Source organism: Cylas formicarius, unplaced genomic scaffold (genome assembly GCF_029955315.1).
Source record: "Cylas formicarius isolate icCylForm1 unplaced genomic scaffold, icCylForm1.1 PGA_scaffold_2__14_contigs__length_35257938, whole genome shotgun sequence".
NCBI classification, from domain to species: Eukaryota; Metazoa; Arthropoda; class Insecta; order Coleoptera; family Brentidae; genus Cylas; species Cylas formicarius.
Window position 1 is genome coordinate 34,908,208 of NW_026844319.1, and position 17,440 is coordinate 34,925,647.

The 17,440-nt window shown below is 39.4% G+C and overlaps 2 protein-coding genes across 9 annotated transcripts in view; both read left to right on the forward strand.

The window, feature by feature from the left end:
* The first annotated feature begins 888 nt into the window (after window positions 1-888).
* On the forward strand, window positions 889-15,122 carry LOC132698272 (sphingomyelin phosphodiesterase). 5 transcript variants are annotated; one of them, XM_060664253.1, is made up of 13 exons: window positions 892-1,229; window positions 5,344-5,556; window positions 7,466-7,784; window positions 7,848-7,975; window positions 9,518-9,666; window positions 10,586-10,664; window positions 10,714-10,886; window positions 11,780-11,974; window positions 12,038-12,401; window positions 14,378-14,562; window positions 14,616-14,801; window positions 14,902-14,943; window positions 15,049-15,122. In XM_060664253.1, the coding sequence occupies exons 2-12, from the start codon at window positions 5,347-5,349 to the stop codon at window positions 14,909-14,911; spliced, it is 1,998 nt and encodes a 665-aa protein (XP_060520236.1). In that variant the 5' UTR covers window positions 892-1,229; window positions 5,344-5,346; the 3' UTR covers window positions 14,912-14,943; window positions 15,049-15,122. The 5 variants fall into 5 exon arrangements, 4 of the variants coding, with proteins under 4 accessions (XP_060520235.1, XP_060520236.1, XP_060520237.1 ...); XM_060664252.1 differs by lacking the exon at window positions 14,902-14,943 and having other exon boundaries at window positions 889-1,229; XR_009618355.1 differs by having other exon boundaries at window positions 14,616-14,943.
* Window positions 15,123-16,451: 1,329 nt separating this feature from the next.
* The window catches only part of LOC132697782 (rap guanine nucleotide exchange factor 2), a 40,931-nt gene continuing 39,942 nt past the window's right edge, over window positions 16,452-17,440 (forward strand). For all 4 annotated transcript variants that reach the window (XM_060663417.1, XM_060663419.1, XM_060663418.1 and 1 more), the window contains exon 1: window positions 16,452-16,660. The gene's annotated coding sequence lies outside the window, so the exon portion shown is untranslated. The remainder of the gene's footprint in view (window positions 16,661-17,440) is intronic.

Genomic DNA, 17,440 nt, shown 5'->3' on the forward strand with positions numbered 1-17,440 from the left:
TGGATCATTTTCTTGACGCTTGAGGAGCGAATCACACACGTCAACGCGACGACACAAATTTCGCTCCGTAAGGACATGGGGCACCCACACATCGAGCTTCGAGGTTAAGCCCATGCCTTTCAAATGGCCATAAACAGTCGAATTCGACAAATTTAATCTCTCACCGATCTCTCGTGTGGTTATTCGCCGATTTGCGTCAACTAATGCCTTTATCGCATCTTTGTCAGCTTCGACCGGCCTTCCAGACCGTGGTGCATCTTCGACATCAAAATTGCCGGATCGAAATTTTGCAAACCAGTTCTGGCACTGGCGTACTGTTAACACGCCTTCTCCATACACATCCGTCAATTTTTTTCTCGCTTGGACAGCATTTTTACCTTTTCTGAAGTAAAAAAGTAAAATATGACGAAAATGCTGCTTATTGCTCTCCATATTTAAAAGGGCACCAACCAAAAACTACTGCGTAGAATTAATAGAACTTTTTCACACACAAGCCTTGCAATATCAGCTCTCAAGACATATAATGGTTATGCGGCTTAAGTGTGAAGTTGGTTTCGAAAAAACGTAATTAAGTCCTCTGACGGGAAAAAACGAAATGATTTCCGAACAACCTTATACTATTTCCAAACGCGCAGCATCTTTCAACCCTACCACAAATGGTCAACACTGAAGAAATATCTCAGGGTCCCACCGCTACTTTTTTTGCTACCGACCTTCCCCAATAACAATAGGTAATAACATCGTTAAAATTTTACTGGGGGCGGGTCCGTCCAAAGCCAACACGATGAGGATTGAGACAGACTCTACCTCCGGTTCCAATACCAGTAGATCCTGATTTTCATTATTTTAACGTTTTATTTCAACGAATAATTGAAAAGTTAGTTGTATTTTGCCATTTGTTGCGATGCGCTTTAAATTCTATCACACGTGGGATTTTGCAAAACGCAGACAGTTCGAGTTCCTACGATAAGCGGCAACCTCGCGAGGTTTTCTACGCGACGCGAACGGCGGTGTCTGCCAACTCTTCGTCCTTTGTGCGCGCACAATTTCCAGTCTTCGAAGGCCGCATTTGGCGATCGGTCGGTGTCGCGCAACGCGTCGGTCACTTCCGCGCACGATCCGCACCAAAAAGAGTTAGCTAGACTGAATAGTGTCCGACCTCTGCCTCGACATCAACGCCCGTGCGATTTTCATGAACAAAAGTGACGAAAACGCGTCGATTTTTTTCGGTAGGTGGCGAACGTGCCCTCCCGAGGGTCGAAAACGCGACGGCACTTTCCCGGCCTCTATCCGTTGGCAAGCAAGACAACGTCGAAACGAAACCAAATCCGAATAAAATAACAGTAAATGCGCCAGAATTAACGGTATCTAATCTGCAACGGTACCTCAGCCAAAATCTCGTAGCTGAGTTTCTTCGACCGATCCTCAGTTTTGAAATACTTTTCAAAATTTCTGAACCTACTGTTAGACTAGTTCGAGTTTTCGATATAGATGGAGCGTCGCCTCGGTATTTCACGGTGAAATCGTAAAAATTTGTTAATTTGTAAAATTTGTTCATGCTAATGTGAGATACGTGTACTTAGAGTGTTTTTTGTATTATTTCTGACCTTTTCTGCCTGGTTAGGGTTTTCGAAGGTAAATCGTCTGCTAATAATTGAAGTGGTTGTGATAATTTTTTTTGGACGGTGACAATCTTCTGTTTGTAGGATACCTACTAATAATTCCGTGCTGGTGTTAATAAATATACGTTAAAATGTGTTGCATATAGTTGCAGTGATTTATATATCCGACAAAAGAAATTTACTTTTTTTGGTAAGTTTGCGCGTTGCATATTACACGATGAGGATTTTGTTTTATAAATAAATAATTATTCAACAAGCCACTATATAAACTTATAACTTATATAAACGTGATTATAGATAAATAAAATAAATAAAATTTGTATTGTATTATTCATATAGCAGACACAAAATAATTTTTTTTAAAGAAAATCTAGAAATTTATGATTATTATTACCAATTCGTTACAAAAAATTTTTTTTCTAAACGAAGACTTTCAAAAATTTCTATGTATAAGTGTGTATATAAATTTTTATGCTTTTTGAAGCTTTTTTTAAAGATATACTAAGAATTTTATTTTTTACAAACAATTAAAGAAAATATTGTTAATAATTGTAAACGATTGCAGTCAGAATAATATCGGTACATACATTAATTAAACCTTATAGAAATGTGCAAAACAAAAACAAGAATCCCCATGCGAAACCACCTATTTTTGACTTTTGATTTTCTTTCTAAACAAATGTCCCGGGCGCACAGTTAACATGTCTTACAGCTCAAAATTTGCTGAGTTCTGGGCATATTTTGTCAAAATACTTGCCAAAAAATGTCCCATCTTCGGACCTTCCATAAGTATCGATTTCCGGGTCAAAAGTGCGACAGAAAAAAAAAAAACAAACGCGCTCATTGAATATATTTATTTTAACGGTCGACTTTAAACCAGAAGAAAGTTGCCGCCATAAAATTTTCAGGTCAAATTTTCGTACTGAGAAAGTGAATATTAGCTAAATATTTACCTACGCATATAAATCGTTGAGCATCAAATAAAGTGGTAATACAATGCTGTTAAATTATCTGCAAATTAAAAACAAACCAAAACAACTAACTTGATTTATAAAGGACTATATAGGACTAAATTATGGCTTATAAGGTTGTGATTTACGCCGAGTGCTTTTCTGAGTCGTAATTTACTCCATATATATTATGCGAACCAATTCGTGCGTTTCCAGCACTTTAGTCACGAGTTACGGGCAATGGGATGTGGAGATACTGATCGTATTTTGTCGCTCATTAAATCGTAGAAGAAATTTATAAATATGTCGCATGTATGCGACATATTTATAAATATTTTCATCAACCCAAACAATCTCGTGACTAAAGTGTTGTTTATAAAACTTGTTGCATAATATACAGAAAAAGTGCATATTTTAATCCCGTCATTTCTATTAAAACCGCCAATTCTTCTTGTATACTTCCTTGACCTTTTTATACCGGATGTCAACGAGGTTATTGGTCATGGAAGATACGTCAAAAAATGACGTTCGGTTTTATATAGAATAAAGTACGTGATGCTTTTGATTGGTAGCTTGTTTATTTATTCGAAAAATAATTGACACAAAAAAAAATTGAAGGGTCAATTCCACCACTCTAGTGGCAACTAATTTGGGTTAATTTGGTGTTCAACGAGTCACAAAACTTCATTGGTAAGTCTGTGACCTTTTAATATACCGAATCTCGGAATGATTCAAGCTTTTTGATGGTTTGTATCTCACTGTAATGCGCAGGTGTGTGAATATTTTTATTCTGATCTTAATTGATCCCTCTGGATCTCGTCGGCAGGGTATGATTACATATTTTTAATAAAATAAAATGGACCAGCTTATGATTCGCAGATCCGGCCCGTCTCTCCGTACGCGATGTGTGAAAGAATGCGGTTTCTTTGAAATTCTTCGTGAACAATATATAATCAAGTGGCGTCGCGGATTGGAGGGGCCAAACCAACGGGTGAAAGTCGGAACGCGTGGTACTCGTTACGGAACCGCGACGGTTCCGAGAAAATAAGACGCTCTTGACCGCGAAACCAGGAAGAAATTGCTTCGACTACGAAATGAAAAAAGTCACGCTAAAAGGAAAATTATCTGCGTAATTGACCATTTATCAGCGTCGATTTGGTCTTATCGTTAATGCGCAAATTGGTCAACTTCGTCTGAGTAATCTGTTCACATATGCGACAAACATTTTCTAGGCATAAAATATATATTGTAACTAACTCCTATCGTTAGCCAATGTTAACAGATAATTTCCTTATTTTCTTGATCACTTTAAGTAATGACTACGTCTTAATGACGCTTATTTTTCCGCCATAACAAAACACGTGATCCACAGTGATACCGGTGGGGTCATAAAAGTTAACTACATAATGTTCTCGCGCCGTTAGTAAATAGTGACTCGAGTCTCTGGCAAATTTCGGTACGTTTCTTTTCAGCACGATCACTAATACTGATCGTGCGAAGGCCAAAGTTTACATAAAGCTCTAAAATGTCATTTTAAACACCGTTTTCGGCACTTTTTCACTTTGACCCCGCATTTCCCTGTCGAAATTTTCAAATTTGCCGCCATCACGTGACTGACGTCATAATGACTTTTTCACTCGTGCAGTATGAAATATTAATTGGCTTATTACTTTTTACAATAATGCATAAAAACCCACAACTCTGTTGTTTTTCACAACGTCGACGTTTTTGTTATTTCATCCACTAATATTTCAAGGGTTTACCCGGCAATTTTTGGAGTCATTTTGTGGCATCGGAAATTCTGGACAACGTTTTAAAGAAGTTGTTTGAGATGCATCGTTTACTTAATCGGCGACATTAAAAAGTTGGCCAAACCCAACAGCGATAATCAAGGTTCACGTCTTGTTGAAGATTTCGTGATTTGAATTGAATTGATTGAACAATGGGTTTACCTCCGCTCGCTCCCGACAGAATCTCTTGTAATCGTGCCCACAAAACTTGAAATCGGTTTCCACTGCGTGGATTTAGTGTTCTTAGTGTTTGGTGGATGTTTTTACGCGTGTAGTATGTGTTGGAGGCCGGATAGGCTCGGATGGTTTGCTGGGGAGGCAGTGTTTTGCTGTCGGTCAAAGTACCTTTTTTAACAAACCTGGAGAATGCCCCCTGGAGGTCCAGACCCTTCTTTTATGAGGCATCTTTGGAGATTTTTGAATAATGTTCGCAATTGTCGTAAGCTGGCCGAATGACCTTATGTAGTCGCGGCCATCAGAAGTAAGGAAGAAGAAGAACCACTTCGTATTGTTTATGTTCGGTGCCGTAATTGGTACAGCACCGAGTATATGGATATAGTGCAGTAGTAGGGTAGACCATACGTATGTTATCAACAATTCGCAAATTATTTTCCACTTTTCTGACCTTTTGGCCCAATTCGGTTGTGGTGCATTTTCCACCATCGTCCAACATATCTTTCTTGGCCACTTTTGCTATTTTTCAAATATTTCGAGTCGATAATTTAAGTTTCGGAAAAATTAACCGTATTATGGGCAGTGTATGAAATAGATCGAATTTGCCCCAGATTAGAAAAATTATAACTTTGGCTGGTCGCAAAATATCGTTGAAAGAGCGGTTATTTTGCGACTATCCCTCGTATACGTTCCGAAATCCATCCACTTTGTTGTTGCTTTCGATACGTGCGCGATTTCCCAACGGCACACAAGCGACGTGCTCGCACATTTTGCGAAATACATCGTTTCATCGTCAGTCGTTTACAGACAATGTCGCGCGCACTGATAGCGGTCACGGCACTCATGTGGGGCGTCCTGGGTCACCCCCTGAACAACATGGTGGACCAAATCGAGCAGACTACGCCCCCACGGGAAGATGAATTCAGAGATGAGTGGAACTACCGGGTCGAACAGAGCAGGGTGCCGGTCCTGTCCGACCTGGTCAGAAATCACACGCTTCCGCCACCACTGCGCAGCACTGTACGTAGGTATTTTGTGTACACGGTGTCCCATAACTGAATCGCCATAGAGTAATATAACCCAGCGAGGTGATTTTCAAAGAAACTGTCGCCTGGTATCAGACTTCGACATAAGATTTGAGGAAACTGGTAGGAATCAATTGACATCCAACGTTTCTTTGCGAAAATTGGGCAGCAATATGTTTATTGACAGTTAGAATGTGAAAAACCCGTTTTATTTTTTAATGTTTATGGTTTTTTCGAAAAAAAAGTTTCAGACAAAAGCTGTGCGCGTTGAAAATATCTACAAAATGAGATGTGTTTTGGGGTGAATCGGTGAATAAACAACAAGTTACGGCAAAGAAAAAGTTTAAACCAAAAACGGAAACTATGAAAAATCTGTTTTATGATATTTAAATCATATTTCAAAGTTAGAGTTCATTTTTGTGTTATGTGATGCTTTTTGTGATCATTTAAAAAAAAAACTAGACCTTTGTTTATCAACATTAAATTATTGTCTAAATCTACGTTATTTTAGCGAAAATGAAGTGATCAGCGTCGAAACAAAAATTTTTTTTTGACTTCGCTATGAACGAACTTTGACGCAATCGACTTCAAATTTGGCACATGTATGCAGTTTAGTCTCGTGACGGAACCTATTGAAAGTGGCTGAGGGGTGGGGAAGTATTTTCTAAACATTAAAAATGGCGTTTATAAGGGTACAAGGAAAAGATCCACAAGATCGGGACTATATATCCTTATTCTTTATAATTTTCAAAAATGTGCAGGGGGTGCCCGGTATTTGCAAAAAAACTGAAAATTGGGGTTTCCTTATAAAGGAAACCATAACTAGAACGGAATATTGTCGTTTAGGGGCAAAAATCTAAAAAATGAAAATGTCCATTTTTTGTTGTAAATTATGGTTCGTAAATAAAAAACGACAAACGGTATCATAAACTGTGTCGAGGGCTACAATGTTCTAATTGCGATTTTCATCCATTATACAGGGTTCGCGAGATATTAAAAAATAAATAATTTTAAATCGCTATTACTAGTACAAATTTTTATATTTACCGAAGTTTGCCGCAACTCTGAAGTTCAACGAGACGTGAAAGTCACTTTATACAGGGTGCATGCACGATAAAATTACATCGATTTTGCGAAAGTTTCATAGCAGTCGCCTCGCACAGCGACGAAATTGCGAAAGCACTCTTGTTGCTTTCGCAAAATCGGTGAAATTGATTCTTTGCCTTCCGCACTAAACTCAAGATCTCGGTAACGATAGGTCCTACGGGACCGCCATTGGTACAGATCGAATCAGCGTAAAAATATTTTTTTTTGTCTGTTCTCCGTTCTCGTCTTTTGGTTTTTACGAAATAACTTTAGAACCGTTCGACCTACGAAATTGAGATTTGTCTCCTCCACGAAGTACATAAGAATAATAAAAATGACCGTGATTCGACGCCGGCGTCCATTTTTTTTCGCGATTTTCCACAGTTTTTTGGACATCGTTATGAAACACTATCTTGTTTATATTTGTGTTACCTCGCAGCATTTTTTTGACAATAATGTTTCTTGTCGTAACTTTTGTGTTTATTAGCGGATTCTGGCTGACCACGCTCATTTTGTAGGTGTTTTCAAGGCGCACAATTTTTCTATAAATGTTTTATTTCAAACTACATGTACAAAAGCACCCATTTTGCACATTTTAATTGCTAATAAAGAAAACCAAATGTTGGATACCGATTCATTCCTCTACTTTTGCTCTCAACGGTAACGTTGCAGTGTAATGGAATGTAATGGAAAGCCTGCAAATTCTGTCGGAAATGTTTCGGGATTTGAGATAATTTTCATTTTTACTTTAACGTTATTGCCGAAATTTGAATTTAAATAAGGATAAGTTACTAAAATTCGCCAAATTTCGAATCAAGGCCAGGTTCTGGGTACTGGACCAGGAGAAGACCAGCAACCTGCCCCAGATCGTCGACAAGGCACTGAAACTGTTAAACCTGAAGCAAGTCGCGTTCGAGATCGAAAACTCCGTCATGTCGAAGGTGTCCTGCACGGCGTGCAGGGCGGGCGCCGGCCTCCTGCAGCACTACACCAAAACCGGCAAATCCGAAAAGGAAATCAAAAAAACGATCTACCAGTTCTGCGTCAACCTCAAGATTCAATCGCCGCGGGTCTGCGAGGGTATCACGGAACTCTTCGCCGGCGAAGTCATCTACGTGTTGAGCAAGGTCAACATCGGTAAGTCAAAGGGCCCGCTATATCGGCGCAACAGATTTCTGATTTTTTTTTTTCGTCGCCCAGGACCGGACGAAATATGTAGTTTCGTCATCGGCGACGCTTGTGGCGACGTCTATAATCCGTACCACGAATGGGAGGTCATGTTCCCACCGGTACCGAAGCCCAACGTCGTCGATTTGAAAATTCCGGAGGTGAGCAATTTAATATGGCGATCCGCGAGGAACGGGCCCGAAACCTTTTTGTTTCTTTCATATGTAAAGTTGATAGATTGAGTTGGAACACCTGTATATTATTTTATTTTTGAATTCTGTACAAAATTATAGACATACTTTGTGTATAATGTCCTACACCTAAGTCTAAGTCTAAAAAAACGCCACAAAACAAGTGCTAAAGTGCTGCCACCATGATTTACCATTTCGCAATGGAAAGAATATGTAAGCAAGCAAGTTTTGTTGTAGACAAACGGTATAAGGGAATTTCATAAGAAATTTCGAGACATATTAATATATTAATAAATATTAACCGTTCATTTTAAATGTAACTTAAGTCCATTTATCTTTAATTTGAATTACTTAAGGTTTTGCGTTTTTACAAAATTAAAAATATACGTAAGATATATGGTCGACTTGCAATGTTGCAACCTTTTCCGTTTCTCTCCGTCTTCTTCTTCTTCTTTTTACAAGACTCAGGTCGCCTTGTACATCAATATATTTTACTTATAAAAGTCTCCAAAATATTTCCAAAATACGTTTCCTTTGTGTTTCATTTAAACTTTTTAAAGCAGTCTTTTCGGCATTGGCAATCTTCATTTTGAAAAACCTTGGCAGAAATAATTTTTCCTCGAATTTATAAGTACCACTTCTGTGTTCTCTGAATCCTTCTTTGAGGGTGCTGTTTTGTAAATTCTCATTCTCAATTAATGGACTTGGGTCACTTTCAAAATTAGGATTTTTTTATAAAATGATATAAAATTTTAAAAATGTACTAAGTATATTTCAATACCGATTTATTTTTTTGACAGTTCAGCATAAATTAAAAATGTCACAAGTGCCAACTTGATAAAAGATGAAAGTGGACTTAATATGAAGTTGTATATGTCTAATATTTTTACTTTTTAAAAGATTTCCTTTTAAATATTTGAAAGATCATCTTGCCAAATAAGTTCAACTAAAGACGCATTTCGTGTTGAATCTTCAGGGGTATCTGCAAAATGCAACAAAATATTAACCTGTTCACTCAAAATATGACGACTTCTATTTTTTTCTATCTTAAAGGTTCCATGTCGAAAATCTTTCTCCCTGGGCGCCTTCTGAATTTTTGGAAATTTTGTTATGCAATCTTTTTTGTAGTAAACTTGATACGCAAGCAAGTAAATAAATTAAATCTATAATCAGCAACAAAACACGCGTCCAAGGAGACAGCGTTCTAGCGCTTGTTTTCAAACACCGCCATAGCCACCTTACACTAACTGAACTTATATGGCAACAGGATATTATTTGTGATAGACGTTTAAAAGGAAATATTAAAAAAAAAAGTGTTTTGGAATTTTTTAAAATTTCATTGTTAATCTTATTTTTCGCATACCTTGTGTTAATATGTATAGAAATTTATTATAAAATCCGTTATTCGAGTCTCGTCTTCAACAAAAGTTACTCAAGTGAATCAATAAATGTTTCCGAATGAAGAAATTGGCAGATCTAAGGCTTCTGAGATTAATCACTGCCCGTTTCTAGAACAACGCGCCTACCTTCAAGGTTCTTCATTTGTCTGACACCCACTACGACCCTTACTACATGGAGGGGGCTAACGCGGATTGTGCCGAGCCCCTGTGTTGCAGGCTGACCAATGGACCCGCCACCGCAAAAGAATCTGCGGCAGGAAAGTGAGTACGACCACCCCTAGCCCCGTTACCATCCCCCAGCGTGTTCCGCCACATCAGTTTTACTCTTGACAATTTTATATTCTCTGATTTAAAAAAACGAAAACAGTATTTTGAAAGGTAAGTTCGGCTTATCGAAACAGTGCTGGAGCGGAGTAGGGGTTGCTTTTTGTGACACGAGTTTAGTGTAAACTGTATACCCGAATGGCCCTGGTTTCTTGGAGCAGAACGTCAAACAGCTGTTTTGGTTTGTTATTGTTTTTGTACTTCCCGATATTTTAATCATCCGTTTTTATTACCAGTTACTAATAACTTCATATTTGTCCTTAGTGTTTTATAAAAAAAAATCAAAATCAAAAAATCAAAATGTCACATTCGATAAAGACACGGTGTTGTCGGAACAATTGTCATGTCATAATATATAATTTCGTGAAAATCTGACCTTTTAGTTCTTATCTATTTTGATAAATGGATTTTCAACAAGTAAAAACCACCTCAGTTCAATCCAAGTTTTCATGTCGATATCTCAAAAACTTGAGTTATAAAGAACTAACAATTTCGGGAACTATACTTTAACATCCTGTATGTATTTCTCTAAATAGTGACGTTTTACTAAAGCATAGTTCCACGTTAAAAAATTCTAGTCTCACAAACTGAAAAAACAAAAATTATAAGAAATCAATTGACAGTATCGGCAGCTACATTTTATGGTTTTAACTCCTGCTAAACCTGTCACAAAAGATATAATTTAAGACCACGTCCTGCGGGACAATGTACACAAAGTACTGAAAAATGATTATATAATCAAATGTTATTTCTTCATGTGAAATAATCATCACAAGAAAAATCAATACATTTTTTAATATGTCACTGTAAACTTTAAAATAAATTTCGCAAATTTTCCGTGATTACGTCATTTCAGGTGGGGCGACTATCGGAAATGTGACACGCCTAAAATCACGGTGGACAACATGCTGCAGCACATTCAGACGACGCACCCGGTAAAGCGATACATAAAAAATACATTCAGCTAGAGCGCTATATTTTCAGGACATCGACTACATAATATGGACCGGGGACTTGCCGCCGCACGACATTTGGAACCAAACCCGCGACGAAAATTTGAAAATCCTTAAGGAGACCGTTAAGCAAATGTCGGACATGTTTCCCGGGATCCCTATATTCCCCGCCCTCGGAAACCACGAATCTGCTCCGGTAAACAGGTAAATTTTTATTATTACGAGATATTATCTATGATATTATATGAAATTGATTGATTGATTTATTTATTTATTTACACACTATTACTCATTCCACCCCCCCACTAATAATTTATATCCGTCGATTATTTATATTTGTGCGTTCCGGCGTTTCTTTTCAACTGACTGACTAGCGAGCGCAGCGTTTGATAAACGCCACTTTACTCAAAAGTTTATTTACCCGTGACTCATGTTCCGGAAACGCCCGATGCGGCCGGCAGCAGTGATTAACGAAGCTGACGTGTTTTTGGGAAGTTTGGATCATTGAAACTGAGGTGTTAGAACTCTCGACTGCCTTAGTAAAGTTAAAATCTTTCAATACAGAAAGAACTGCCCCCTGAGGATTTTATTCAAGTTGCTCTTCAGCACTCTTCAACATCCTTTGCCCGTCTACCATCCGTGTTGTTGCCCACAATACAGAATTGACAAAATTTCCAAAAACCCTCTGTTCAGGTTCTCGTGAGCACACCACATCAGTATCATATACGGCATATTTCTTGGATGACACTAGGGTAGCTACCATATATAACAGCTCCTGTATATGTGTCTTTTTTGGATCGGTCTGCGTGTCAGACTGTGGTTCACAAGAATATTTTCTCTCGTACAGAGCCAGTAATCCTTTGTAAGGATCCTCGCTTTGCAAGGTGCACAGCCTCAATCTTGTTCCTCTTCATAGAAAGGAATCACCCGAGCCCCTCTGTCGCCGACATCTAATTTCCTGCAATCTTGGGGCCGTTTTGCGGACCTCGAGCGGCACGCTAAGGTGTAAGGGCTCGAGTCGTAGGGAGGCCTCCATCGACGCAGTTGGTGTGGTTTTTAAAAGACTCTCCAACAAACAAACTCCATATCCATTTCAGTTTTCCACCTCCGTTCGTCGACAATCCCGACAGCAGCATCGCTTGGCTGTACGACGAAATCGACAAGCAGTGGAGAAAATGGTTGCCGAGTAGCGTGAGCAACACCGTGAGAAGAGGAGCGTTCTATTCGGTCTTGGTGCGGCCCGGGTTCCGACTCATCTCCCTCAACATGAACTATTGCAACAACAAAAACTGGTACGTCGGAAAATGCAGCACCTCCACCACTTCAGATTCAACCACAGTGCGATTTGTCTCCAGGTGGCTTCTGTTGAACAGTACCGATCCCGCCACGGAACTACAGTGGTTCATATACGAGCTGCAATCTGCCGAATTCAACGGCGAAAAGGTTCACGTCATAGGGCACATACCTCCAGGACACTCGGACTGCCTGAAGGTGTGGTCGAGGAACTACCACGCCATCGTTAACAGGTACGAGTCGACGATCATTTCGCAGTTTTTCGGCCACACCCACTACGACGAGTTCGAGATATTCTACGACAGCAAGGATCTCGCTAGGGCGATAAACGTAGCGTACGTAGGACCGTCGGTGTCGCCTTATTACGACCTAAATCCGGGATATCGGATTTACTACGTGGATGGGGATCACGATAAAACTACCAGGGTAAGTTTAAATCTGACACCAATGGCTCCATGAGATCAGCTCCACATCTTTAATTTTAACCATCTTAACCACTGCTACGTCTCTGAAGCTGGCGTTTTGACGCTTTGCGCGCATGTCTTGGTTATGTTAGCCACATTTCAGATCTTTCAATGAGTTTTCTTAAGGGGTATGGTCTGTTCATAGATATAAGAAAGTGAAGAAAGTGAAGAACAACAAAGGCCAATTATTTACTTGGATGAAACATGGTTCGACACTTAAGATACCCCGGAAATGGGTTGGGTTGACTCAACTGATAAGTGAAAAACAAACGCGCCATCAAAAAGAGATGAAAGAATAATTATTTTGCATGCTGGCTCTAAAGATGGTTGGATTCCAAATGAACTTTCTCTGTCTGCGAAAAATATTTAAGATTCTACTCTGGATTACCATGAAGACACCACCGCTGATTTATTTGAAAGTTGGTTTAAAAACAAACTAGTTCCAAACATTCCTTCTAATAGCGTCATTGTAATGGGCAATGCAAGTTATCACAGTAGACAGTTTACTAAAACCCCTTCCTCATGTGACACAAAAACAAAACTACATGTATAATCACGACATTTATTTTCACGAAGATTATACCAAAAAGCAATTAACTGAGGTTCTACAAAGCTTGAACCTACAAAAGGAATACGTGTGATAATTATGCAAAAAATCTAGGGCATTCAGTTTTAAGGCTTCCACCTTACCACTGTATATTTAATCCCATTAAACATGTTTGGCACCAACTGAAATCTGCCATTCGTCGTAACAATGTTTTTCCCCGTGTTAGTTCCAATGTCCTCAAACTTATAGAAACCGAAGTTTTTAACATCCCTCCACAAAGTTGGGCAAGTTCTGTTAAACATATAGAAAAAATAGAACAATCATAATCCATATTGCAAATAATATAGAACAAATAATAATTAGAACAGGCGATGATAGCGATAGTGATACTGGTATATTATGTGAATAATTTTAAGTAATTTAAGTAGGTAATAAAAATAATTTGTAATTTTATTTTAGATTTAAACATAAATACATACATAAATGAACAAATATTGTTCAGTATCTTTCCTAACAAAACTCCAAATAATTAAATTCTAAGCATAGTACGGACCTGTTCGGCCATATTTCATTCTTACAGCTTGCCCGGGTCCTACCTTAATTAGTATCAGTTAGTCACTTTCTTATATCTATGAACAGACTTTACAGCATATGAGGTCCTCTTTTTTATTATTTCTACCTGAAAGAATGTTTTTAAGAAAAATAAAAAAAATGTCGGTGAAAGACATGATGGTGCTTTAGGCAATTGCTTCAGCATCAAAGTATCCTTGACGACCACCTAGATACATCGCCCTCAGAAAGCAGTTTTTAGGAAATAATGAAAATTAATTTCGTTACAATTAGGATCACCATGAATTAAGACACGAGAACACAATTACGAGCCATAAGCTCCTTTTTCGCTTATGTCAAGTTTCAGGGTTTTGTATCGCCACTTCCACTACGATCACTAGGTCATTGACAATGTTTAAGATTCTAAGATTCAAAGAATGACTCTCTCCATAGAGATAGAGCTTTAGCTAGGTCCTTTGATTAGACTCCAAGGCTTCGAAAGTGACTCCTTGGTGTAGCTCGTTGTCTTTCACAGCACGTGTGTGACTGTTTCCCCCTCTTGGCGGAATCTGCATTCAGTCTTTCCTTCTACTCCCATTAATCTTACATGCCTCTTAAGCTGGTCGTGGTCTTTCAGTAGACTTATCACTATGCTTTCGGCATTTGTTTTCTGTTTTAACAGATCTGCTGTAAACTAGACCGATGGACTTGAAGAATTCCCCGGAGTGTTTTCCCACCATTGTCGAATTCTCTTTCCATCCCTTTAGGTCTTTTTGGTCAATCGCCTTTCTTCTTTCAAATACACCGACCATAGAGGCGCGGCTAAAATTACATCCTTTCAGGCCGTGGTCGACCACGAATCGTGGACGATGAACCTTCGCGAAGCAAACCTTTATGGTTACCCGATATGGTTCCAGCTGTATAGCGCCAAACAGTCGTTCGGAATGGAAGCCCTGAGGCCGAGGGACTGGGACGATCTGGTCGAGCGCATGACCAACGATCCTAAGCTATTCGATCTCTTTTACAAGTAGTCGACCTACGTAAAACAGCTCGCGGTGTGTTGCATCGACCGTGTTGCAGGTACTACTACAAGGCGAGCCCGGTACGACCCGCCTGCGATATGGAGTGCAGGAAAAAGATCCTGTGTGATTTACGTTCGGGTCGATCTCACGACAGGAAGAGCCTGTGTCAAACCCTCGAGTCCAGAATAGACTCGACCTCTAACGCTTCGTGGAAGGATTGGTTTTTCAACACGATATCGGTTTCGTAAGTGTCACCCCCTCCGTATCCCGTTCCCTTCGGGTTCTTCGGTATTCTACGCCCTAACTTTGAATTTCCCACCCGCTAATCCACTTTTTTCTTATAGCTTGGTGTAGGTTCTGTGGACAGGTGAACGCGGATCATTTAGGTGGGTAACAATGGTTCCGAACAACTTCACACTTCCGAAACTAACGCTACTCTTGTCCCCCGTAGCAAATACGAATCCGGTTTTTGAAACGTTATCGATTTTTAGGGTCTCAGTAATAATGTCGATACCGAGGCTGACCATGCAGGTGCCCAAGTACGTGTTGGGGTTGGGATAACTGTAGTCGTCGGGCGTGCGGCTATTATTTAAAAAAAAAAAAACACATTCGTGCCTTAACCATCCCTGAGAAAGCCAGGCCGTTTTCCGCACGGCTCCAGTGACAGGCTGTGTTATCGTGACCGGAGGATATTTATATTACATATATGCAATTGTTGGTTCGTTTACTCGAGATTTTATTGTTAAGTTATTTTTTAGGGACACCGCCGATTTTTTTGTACATAGCGTAATTTATTTTGCTAATAAAAAATCATTTTGTCCACGTGTTTTTTCTTAGTCCGCATGATGCGGATGATCGGTCCGTTTGAACTACTCAAGCGTGATTATCATAATTACAGTAATTCCAATTTCGCAAAAAAAAAAAAATTCTGAAGCTTTCTTCTCAGCAAACATATATATTAGACAAGTGCGAGGCGCATGGTTCATTTGAACTACTTTTGCTACAGGACGCATATGTACTGATATAATAATACGTCGAAACTATGCCCTTTCTACGACCATTAGTTGTTGGATATTTGATGTAAAACAGCGCGAATGCATTGTGACGTATGACGTGGCCATAGGAAATGACGCACGTCAAAATACCATAAGTGACGAAAACATCCGATCGCTCCCAAATCAGCGACTAAACCACTGAAAATGTTGGAAGTGGTTCTTGGATTTCGAGCGACACCCTTCTCATGGTTGATCCGTGTATAATAAGGTACTTTAGAGTAGGGAGTACAAAAAAGTGTATTGCAATATGGGCGACTGCGTGTATTAATGAAACTGTGTAGTGGGTGTTTCAAATTCGGCCCTTGCCATTTAGATTTCGGAAACAGTAAAAGACAAAGCGTAGCCCAACTTTGGCCAAAGTTGCGTATAGACGATTCCTATAATATTTCATTTAAAAAATTAAATTTGCTACTTAAAATCAAAAGGGCAAATAAGGTGGCTCGCTCCGCTCGTGTCAAATAAACTATAACACAATGAAAAAAAGCCGTTCTTTCTAAAAAATATTGTATTGAAACTAAGCACTTCCGGAGTCTACGCGTTGGAGTATGAATGTTCAAACATAAAATAAAACGGTATTTTCTTGGAAATTCGCCTAAATTTTCTGGAAAACTAGTCAAGTCCGTGGACCAGCGCAAAATGCAGGTTAGTGTGTGAAATTTATGTGCATGCGCGGAAGATCATTCCCAATTTTGGTGCACTTCCGGCCATTAAATTATCTAATAGCTATATGTTTAGCCCCAACGCCACGTCACGCACACACATACAGAGCGTTCGCGGCGCGCGCGCGCCCTCGTAACCGCTCGACGGCCCCGCAAACTAGTTCTCCCGAAACCGCTCGTCAGTTTACCTTGAGCGGCGCGACTGCCCGACACGAACCCACGTGACTTAACGAATCGCGACGCGGCGGCAGCCGTTTGTTCTTTTACCCGCGTTCTGCCGCTTCGGTTTTGTTTATATATCGCGTCGCTTCTTTTTTTCTCGGTTAATGGTGGTGTTGGTGTCGCGTTTACCGCGAGCTTTATTTCGGATTAATCCTACGATGTAAAAGGTAAGAAGGTTTACCGGACGCGTTCTTGTGCGAGCCCTGCGGGCGACGGATGTGCCTTCGCGGACCCCGTTTTCGTCGGATCGTAACTCAAGCGAGTCGGTCGACGAGTAAACAACAAAGAAATTTCGCAACGACCGTTTGAAGAAGCGATTATTAGCTTTTACTTTCGTTTATTTTTTTTTAACGACCTTTTCCTTTGCAAGAATGGTAATAAGATTTGCGAATAAGGATTCGGCGCTTACGTAAGTCGGATTTAAGAACCTGTTTGAAAACCGCGCCAGATCCTTTTATCTCGAACGAAATTACCATTTTCATTTTGAGGTCGCTTTTTAAAAAAATATATATACTTTGGACTAGACTGGAAAACTTGTTCACCGATAAGGGTTATGCTCAGACTGCTCAAAACTTGAAATGAAAAAGATTCGTAACAATAGAGTTGCGTTCTATCATGCAGATTCGTTGAAGAAGGCTAATCGAAGAGACGAATCTAGAAAAAGGTCTATAGCTATGGAGAGAGCCACAATAGATGGATCGCCGTGGCGGACAGGCCAATTGCTTATTTTCCCAAATATTAATTTTAATCGCTTTATATTAGCTGTGTGCTATTTATTTTTGGCCTTGTGTGGTATAAACCGCCTTACGGAAGCTTTAAAAAAGTTGTATCTACGCAAATATCATTGGAGGTTTATAATTAGTATATTATGTAACAAGTGCGGTAAACGGTATTTAACTCACGAGTTTATTTGACGCGAGCGGAGCGAGCGGTTAATAAACGAGTGA

What these genes read in the sequence shown, in the direction of transcription:
- LOC132698272 (XM_060664252.1), top strand. Translation starts at nt 5,347, where the DNA reads ATGTCGCGCGCACTGATAGCGGTCACGGCACTCATGTGGGGCGTCCTG. An exon ending in ACATTCAGACGACGCACCCG is followed by an intron (nt 10,665 to 10,713) that starts GTAAAGCGATAC and finishes CTATATTTTCAG; the next exon opens with GACATCGACTACATAATATG. An exon ending in GAATCTGCTCCGGTAAACAG is followed by an intron (nt 10,887 to 11,779) that starts GTAAATTTTTAT and finishes TATCCATTTCAG; the next exon opens with TTTTCCACCTCCGTTCGTCG.